The sequence below is a fragment of the Pelodiscus sinensis genome, chromosome 1 (assembly GCF_052426305.1).
Source record: "Pelodiscus sinensis isolate ZL-2025 chromosome 1, ASM5242630v1, whole genome shotgun sequence".
NCBI classification, from domain to species: Eukaryota; Metazoa; Chordata; order Testudines; family Trionychidae; genus Pelodiscus; species Pelodiscus sinensis.
Genome location: NC_143052.1, coordinates 354,646,324 through 354,655,140, shown reverse-complemented (window position 1 = coordinate 354,655,140; position 8,817 = coordinate 354,646,324). Strand labels below are relative to the sequence as shown.

Sequence of the window (8,817 nt, the reverse complement as noted above, 5' to 3'; positions counted from 1 at the left end):
GGCACCTGCTATAGACGAACATAATTAGGCAGAGACGCCACTGCCCACAAGCTGCTCAGGCCCCTTTCACTCAGCTGCGTCTCTGCTGGAGCTGGAGGGGGAATTTCCAGCCGCGTTTCCGTTCCTAGACACCAGGAACATCACTCCCGTAAACACACAAATCCCCTGACCCCAGCCTGCCCCTGCCTGTGGCTGAGCTGGAAACTGCTCTGTGCCCAGGGCTCCCTGCTGGCTCCGACCCCGCTGGGACTCCCAGGCAGGCAGGATAAATGTCCCTGCCTCCGAGCCCCGGCCAGTGCGGTTCCTGCCCCTGCAGCTCCCCACCTGGATCCCAGGCAGAGACTCCTCATCCCCGGCTGGGGCAGGAGCCCGGTGAGTGTTTTGGGGGGGGCTCCTGCATGGCTGCCCCCCTGCTGAGAAAGGTGCCCTCGTGTGTCATCAGTGGGACCTGAGCTCGCCAAGGACCCAGTCCAGGGGAACCCCCCACAGCCCCTGGTGTCCCTGGGAGCGGGGGGCAGGTCGGGGGGAGCAGGATGGCGCCCGCAGGGGAAGGAAAGGCAGGGGAAGCACAGAGCGGCTGCCAGGGGCACAAGCCTCGGTTTCCCTTCCTGAGAGCCCAGAGCAGCCCGGGCAGAGGCACCAGCATTTCCTGCCCTGAGCCCCCAGTGACTCCGCTACAAAATGCGAATGAACGTCCGGGACACAGACACGGGGGAAGGGCTGGAGGCAGCAGAGAGGACGGGTGCATGGACAGACGGGCAGGGACAGACGGACGCTCTGTAGTTACTCTGTGCTGGGAGGGAAGGTGCAATTCTCATGCAGCAGCCGACGTCTCCGTTCCCAAACCCTGCGCCAGGGCTGCTGGGGGCTGGGACGGACCGGGGGGGGGGGCTGGGGAAAGGCTGCTCGGGGACCCACAGTGGGGCTGTCTGGGTGCCGTGTCCCACTGACCCCGGGGCACACGCTGGCCCCAGACAGTCTCCAAGCTTGGCAGCCGCAGCTCCAGCATTTCCCTCCCTGCGCCAGGGCAGCCAGTGAGTCCCAGAGAGCAAAGGGCAGAGCCTCACCCACGGCCCCTGCCTGGCTCCGCTGCCTTTCTGGGCCGGGCAGGTTGCGCCCCTGGGGATCAGGTCTGTGTTACTGACAAGCTGCTGGACTGGGTCCATGAATTAAAAACAGCAACCAGCAAAATTCAACTCCCACTAACTGGCGTTTCCAGCCTGGGTCAGAGCAGGGTCTGGTTTGACCAGCCTATCCCCTGCAACTGGCAGAGCACTAGGGGCTCCAGGGAATATAAGAACAGAACAGCCAGACTGGGACAGACCAAAGGTCAGCCAGCCCAGTGTCCTGTCTGCCCACAGTGGCCAGCGCCAGATACCTTCACCTGATCCCTCTCCTGTCACCTATTTCCAGACAAACAGGGGCTAGGGACACCATTCCTACCCACCCTGCCTAATAGCCACTGATGGACCTAACCTCCATGAATCTATGTAGCTATTTTTTGAACCCTGTTAAAGTCCTAGTCTTCACAACATCCTTTGGCAAGGAGTTCCACAGGTTGACTGTGCGCTGAGTGATTGTTTTAAACCTGCTGCCTATTCATTTCATGTGGTGACCCCTAGTTCGTATATTGTGGGAATAAATAAATAACGGGAAGGGCAAGAAACTCCAGCCCGGGCAGATGTGGGACAACGTGACACTTCTTCCGGCATCGTCGTGAGCTGCAGTCGTCAGCCACCGATTGCACGGGCAGGCGAGAGGTTTCATCTCTCTTCCATACTCGTGTACTCAGCATTTTCATAATTATTAATGGCTGGTGATTAGCATAGGGCTGCAGCCACGCTCTGCCCGGCAATGCCCAATTCCTACTGGGGAGAGGCTGAATTTCATTTGCTGCGGCCACAGACGCTGCGGTGAGTCCTGGCCTAAGACCGGTGACTGTCCAGCACATGCAGGGAGGTCGTACCATGGGGGAGAGCACTGCTGGGGTCCTGGGCCCAGCTCTGGGGCCCTCAGCGGAAGGATGCTGTTGAACTGATGAGGGGTGAAGAGTCTGGGGAACCGGCCTTCTGGGGACAGACTGGAGGCTCTCACTCGGCTCAGTGGCACTAAGAGGGGGACGGGGTTGTCATATTACCGAATTGGAGGGAAGCAGCCAGATCGCTGCTGCACCCCTAGGTGGGGGTGTTGGCCCCAGAAATTGGTATAAAAGGGAGCCATGTGGGGTATTGAATGGGAGCTTATTGTTTGCTGATCTTATGTACGCTATTTATGTGAGTGTATAATGTCTGTGTGTGTAGGTAGGAATCTGTAATCTGTGTGGAAGCTGAATATTTCTCTGAATGCGGTTGAGCATTGCTATGGACAGGCTGATTAGCCAGGCCCTGTAGGACAATGGCACTTGATGGGCCAAGGACACACCCAAAGAATGGGGGCTGTCACCTGAGAACAGCCAGCAGGAAAAACAGAGCTTGGCCTCTGACCAGGTGACCTGCTACATACAAGAAGAGGCCAGGAAGGGGATAAAAGAGGCCATGTGGTCGATGCCATTTTGTTCTCAGCTCAGCACTTCATCCCAGAGGCAGCACTGCAGGGACTGAAGAGCCCGGAAGACCTGTGGACCCATCCTGATGCTAGGATGTGCAACAAGAACTTTTAAACCAGCAGCTGTAACATCTCTGCTAGAGCCTGCATCGAGGACTGGGAGATTCGGTGCATGTAACATACTATTCCTTTAACAACCTGACTCTCGTGCTTTTCTTTCTTGTGATAATAAACCTTTAGTTTTAGATTCTAAAGGATTGGCCCAGCGTGATTTGTGGGTAAGGTCCAGAGGGTAAATTGACCAGGGATCTGTGGCTGGTTTCTTGGAACTGGACAGAACTTGTTCGGGGTAGGTGGGATTGGGTGCTAGGACCCCCCACCTGTGTATGAGGCCCGGGGCCATCTGGGGCACGGATATTGCCGGGTTGTGGGAGGGGTTTTGCTTGGGAGGCTTCAGGCAGGCAGCTGAAGCGCTCTGTGGGACTGGTTTGTGGCCTGTTTGGAGAGGTCACCAGTCTGGGGGCTGTAAGGAGCCCCGGATTTGAGCAATTCGCCCTGAGCGGACGCCCTCAGCTGTGCCCAGACACGGCTCAGTCTGTCACAGTGGCATAGTCGGCAGGATACACAGATCTTGGTTAATTGAGCTTTGGGATCAGGACCCCACGCTGTCTAAATTTAATTTTTAGTACTGAGAGTTTGGTTGGGTAAAGGGCAGCCGAAATGAGTCAGTGCCAGTATGAGAGCCTAAGTAGAGAAGCTCTGAAGGATTTGTGCTCGGGGAGAGGCATTGCCTTTAGGAAAAGGGCCTCTAAACTCGATCTGGTAGTGTTGTTACTAACCAGAGATGTGGATGAAAAGGAGCAGAAGCAAGCCAAGGAAGCTGCTGAAAGAAGGCGGAAGGCAGATGAAGAAATTGCTAAGAGAAAGCAGGAGACAGATCGGGAACTTGAGATGAGAAAAGCAGAACATGCAGAGAGAATGGCAGAGCATGCAAAGAAGATGGCCCTAGCCAAGGAGGAAAATGCTAGACTTGACCTCCAGCTTAAGAGACTAAAAGAACAAGAGAGACTGTATTCTCCTGAAGGTTCAATGTATAACTCTGTGGGTATGCAGTGTGCTTATGATATGGCAGACGTATTTTACCCAGCTGATGTGATGACCCAACCCCAAAGCATGTGTGAATGCAAACCTTTTGTGTTACCTGTAGCTAACAGGGAGGTTTGGGAAGGGGGTGCATGTGGGTATGGAAAGTTTCCTGGAGCAGGTCAGTCTTACTTTAACCAAGGGGAAAGTATCTCTACATGTGAGCCTGTGGGTGAGGGCCCGTCTGATGCCTCAGAGGTGAGGCTGGAATCAGAACCAGGGCAGGAAGAGCCCAGAAGTCAGGGAAATGTTTCTCTGGGGCAGTCTGGAGGGGCTGGCCAAAGTGGAGTTTTAGTTGAGGAGTTGGTGGCTGGTGAGGATTGTGGAATTGAACCTGCACAAGCTGAAATTGAGTTGTGTGAAGCACAGTGTGTGCAAGCTGGCAACTTGGCCGGTGGAAGTAGCAGTGGGGCAGTAAAGGAAGCTGTCTCAGTGGCTAGCTGTATGCCTAAGATTAGCCAGGGGTATTGGGAAAAGAGAGAAACTGTCTCTGGTTGCCTATCTGTGTGTGGGGGCTGTAAGGAGCCCTGGATTTGAGCAATTCGCCCTGAGCAGACGCCCTCAGCTGTGCCCAGACATGGCCCAGTCCGTCACAGGGGTGATGTGAGCGCAGGGTCTCCGTGTCCACAGGGGGAGCAGGCGTTTGCTAAGAGAGCTCCTCAGTCCCGCAGGGAAATCAATAACTAAATTCAACGGCTGGAAGGGGAAGCCGAACAAATTCAGAAACAAGGTTCGAATTGTTACCCAGGAGGGGGATTCGCCCTTGGGACAAGTGACCACACGCTGACCTGGATTCTCCACCCTTGACAATCTTTACATCAAGATTGGAGGGGTTTTATAAGGACCTGCCCCCTTCAAACAGAGGCTGATTTCACAGAAGCCCTCCTGCCTGTATTATACAGAGTGATGGACAGGGGAAGTGCTGAGCAGCATCCGGTGACTAAGGGGTTAAACTGAGGTAGATACAAAGGTGTTGGCCAGTGGACCAGGAGAACCAATCCACATAGAGGGTTGAAATGTGAATTGGATCTAGGTTCCCTGCCTGCTTTCTTTGGGGGGCAGTGAAAAACCAGTCGTTGAGAGAGACAGAATGATTTAAGCCCTGGCAGGATTAGCAGGCCTCCAAGGAATTTGGGGCATGAGAGTGAACTGAACAAAGAGAACTTTAGAAATAAAGTGAAAAGTGAATCTAGTCGTGTTCAGGGTATCCATGGGGGTGGGTTCAAGTGTTCACCCCTGATTTTTTTAGGGATAAAATCACTGGATGGTGGCAGCGATTCTCCAAAATCTGTGTGTTGCAATTTGCGGGGGAAGTTTTTGTAACCAGTGCCTGGAGAAGCAAAGGTGGGTTTTTTTCTTTTCTTTTTGAGCTTTGCAGGCCTTCGCCATCTGCACTCGGAGTCGCGGAGCAGGGAACAGCCCTGACATACAGGGAGTCAGATGTGATGGTCCCAGGAGTGATTTCTGGCTTTCGAATCTGTGACTCTGGGAGTCACCCTCTCTGATGTGACCAGATGTGGAGCGGTCGGTGTATTTGCTTGCTCCGCTGCCTACTGTTGTGTTCATCATCGCTCAGTGGGGAAGTACAGAGAAGGAACAGAGCTGGGAGAAGATGGTTACCAGAGGTCGGACAGCTGAACTCCGCCTGTCAGTGTGTTTCTGCGTCTAGTCCTAGAGAGTTATCCGCCCGGCCAGTCTTGCTTTGTAGCTTGTTCCCTAGGGTTTGCGGGTGTTCACGTCTGCGCTCCCTGACGGGTCACTGTCCCAGGGTACGGTTCTGATGGGTACAGCTATACATTCAGCTTTGAACTCAGTTTGCAGTACAGCGAAGAAAGCCCTGCGATGGACGCTCCTCTATGCTTTATGAAATCGAGGGATGGACATGAATTTATGTGACTCAAAGGTGCTTTGAGCGAACTATTTCGTGCAAACCACCAATTTTCATGTCGCAATCCTCTGGGTCTGTTTCCCTTCCTTCGATACGTGTGTCAATGGTGTGCGTAAAATTAGACACGCGGAGAGGGGAATACTCTGTGGGGATCAAATGTGCAGACCTGGCGGGTGTTATCTTCAAAGTCTTGATGAGTGACGGTTAAACAATCTCTTTTGCCCTTAAGTGCTAGCAGGGATTGGTAGGGAGTGGCCTAGATTACAAAAGAAGAGGAAAGCAGAGGCCTGGGTCTTTTGGCCGGGCTGCACCTGAAGGAAGGAGCCAAAGACCCCAGCGTGGGGAGACAGCCTGGTTTGGAGGGGCAGCTGGAAAAGAGGCTCTAGGGGGAGTTTGAGTAAGTTTCTCCTGAGGTTTCAGTGGAGAATTAGCCAAGAGATTTTGTTATTTTTGGTTTGTAACCTACTTTGCTCGGCCTGTTCTCACTTATCACTAATTAAATCCTACTGCTCGTGCTTAAGAAAATCATTTTTATTTTCTATTAAACCCAATGTAAATAATTGTTCCCTATGGGGGCAACCAGTGTGCCCATCCCCCCTTCCACTGCTAAAGGACTTAATTCTTCGGGGTCTGATCCCAGCTGGGGAGGGGTGTCCCAGGATGCTGGGCCCTACACTGCACTCGCCTTGCACCTGAAGAGGTTCAGTGTCTCTGCTGCTTCTCGGTGGGGGCAGGGACCTCGGTCTGGGGCGTTGGCTGGGGGAGACCAGGGAGCTGGCCCAGCAGGACCGGGCGGTGAGGAGCCCCAGTGAGCGGGAAGGTGAGAGGCAGGGGCCGTGTCAGCCCCTCAGGAGGCCTCCCCCGAGAGCTCATCAGTGACCGCCCCCAGTCACAAGCTCATTTCAAGGGCCCTGTCTCCATTAACCCCCCAAATGTGCCTGTTTCGGGATGGAATTCCCCCCGTGCGAAGCACAAGCCTGGAGAGCACTGCCCATCCCCCTTCCCCTTGAGCCCTTGTGGCCCTGCAGGGGTGTGTGTGTGGGGGGGGGGCGAGTTGGGGGGATTACGCTATAGACTGTTAATGGGGCTGTCGATGTGAAATAGCCGCGACCCCAGCAAGCACTGACCTTGTCTCTGCTTCCAGCCGGGCCCGGCGCCCAAACGGAGCCCTCAGCGCCCCATGGCCGCGCCCAACAGCACAACATTCAGTCACCTCAGCTTCGTCCTGGTCGGCATCCCGGGCCTGGAGCCCTGGCACCCCTGGATCTCCATCCCCTTCGTGCTGATGTACACGGCGGCTGCTCTGGGGAACTGTGGTCTCCTCCTGCTCATCGCCACCCAGCGCAGGCTGCACGAGCCCATGTTCATTTTCCTCTCCATGCTGGCGGTGGCCGACGTACTGTTATCCACCTGCACCGTGCCCAACACGCTGGCCATCTTCTGGTTTGGACCCAAGGCCATTTCCTTCGGTGCCTGCCTCACCCAGATGTTTTTTGTGCACTTTGTGTTTGTTGCTGAGTCAGGCGTCCTGCTGGCCATGGGGTTCGATCGGTACGTCGCCGTCTGCGACCCCCTGAGGTACACGACTGTCCTCACCAACGAGAAGATCGGGAAAATAGCCACGGCCATTGTCGTCAGAAGCTTTTGTATGGTTTTCCCTTTTGTCTTTCTCCTCAAACGGCTGCCCTTCTGCGCCAGCAACGTCATCCCACACTCCTACTGTGAGCACATCGCGGTGGCCAAGCTGGCCTGTGCAGACATAACCCCAAATATCTGGTATGGCCTCGCAGTGCCTTTATTAACCCTTGTACTAGACGTTGTGTATATCGCTGTATCTTATGTGCTGATCCTCAGGGCTGTCTTCAAGCTGCCCACCAAAGACGCCCAGCGCAAAACTTTCGGCACCTGCGGCTCCCACGTCTGTATCATCCTCTTATTTTACACCCCAGCCTTTTTCAGTGTCTTTAGCCACCGCTTTGGTCAGAACATCCCTAAACACTTTCACATCCTGCTGGCCGATCTCTATGTACTTGTCCCCCCCATGCTGAACCCCATTGTTTACGGGGTGAAAACCAAGCAGCTGCGGGAACAAGTGAGCTGTGTGTTGTCTCGGACGGGGAATTGGTGCTAAATGGTGCTGAGTCCTGAGCCATCTGACTTACTAACAGGCTTCTTCCACAATGCAAGAAGAGGGCCCCTCGGCACCGACACATGGACGTTACCACTCTAGCTCCCAGTTGCAAAACAGACTTTTTCAGCTCCTTGGATGTTTTGTTGTACGTCCAGGTGCACGGAACTACACGGGTCCTTCTTGAGAGAAGGCTGGGGGGCACTGGGAGAGTGCTGATAAAAGTCTCCACATGTTGTAAAGGTTCTTACCAAGAGGATGTTGATCTGTGGAACTCCTTGCTAGAGGATGTTGTGACAGCCAAGAATATAACAGAGTTTAAAAAAGAGCTAACTACATACATGGGGGTTAGGTCCATCAATGGCTATTAGGCAGGTTGGGCAGGAACGGTGTCCCCAGCCTCTGCCAGAAGATGCGAATGGGTGGCAGGGGATGGATCATTTGATGATTCCCTGTCCTGTTCATTCTCTCTGGGGTACCTGACACTGGCCACTGTGCGACTAGAGGACACCGGGCTAGGTGGCCCTTTGTTCTGTCCCCGTGTGGCCGTTCCTGTGCATGTTCCAATTGTTCTCCTGGCCCAGTGACTGCAGGGCACGAAGCAAGAGGTTAATGGGGGGCAGGGAGCTTGGGGGCAGCTCTTAGGAAAACCTTTCCATCGCTCAGAGTAGCTGACACTGACACGGGGCCCAGGGAGGCTGTGGAACCCCCGTCACTGGAGAGATGTGAGACCGGGCTGGGCTCAGGGCTGACGGGATCGGTTTCACTGGCCCTGCCTCAGCGCCGGGGCTGGAAGATACGACCCGGCTAGGCCCCCGGAGCCTGACGTCTCTCTGCAGCGCTGAGCACTGATCTGCTGAGGGGGCCGGGCCTGTTTCTTGCCCCTCGCCAGGGAAAGGAATCCCTTCTCCTTGCCCTGTCGCTAGGCGCCCTTCAGCCTCCCCGCCCAGCCCCTCTCCTGGGCTCGCCTCCCCTCACAGCTCAAAGGCCAGGCCTCCGCGTTGGATTTGCTTTTACATGGCCAGTGTAGCTTGGACGTACTCACATGCACCATTCAAAGCCTGTGCACGAGGAGCTGTACAGCTGTGTTGCTCTGGGTTATAGGACAGCAAAT

At 54.8% G+C, this 8,817-nt stretch overlaps 1 protein-coding gene across 1 annotated transcript; it reads left to right on the top strand.

Annotated features, from left to right (window-relative positions):
* Positions 1-6,755: 6,755 nt before the first annotated feature.
* On the top strand, positions 6,756-7,706 carry LOC142827392 (olfactory receptor 52B2-like). The gene has a single exon (XM_075922778.2). It carries the CDS (start codon positions 6,756-6,758, stop codon positions 7,704-7,706), a length of 951 nt encoding a protein of 316 aa, XP_075778893.2.
* The last annotated feature ends 1,111 nt before the right edge of the window (positions 7,707-8,817 follow it).

Excerpts from the sequence above, each read along its gene's own strand:
- LOC142827392 (XM_075922778.2), top strand. The coding sequence starts at position 6,756 with ATGGCCGCGCCCAACAGCACAACATTCAGTCACCTCAGCTTCGTCCTG.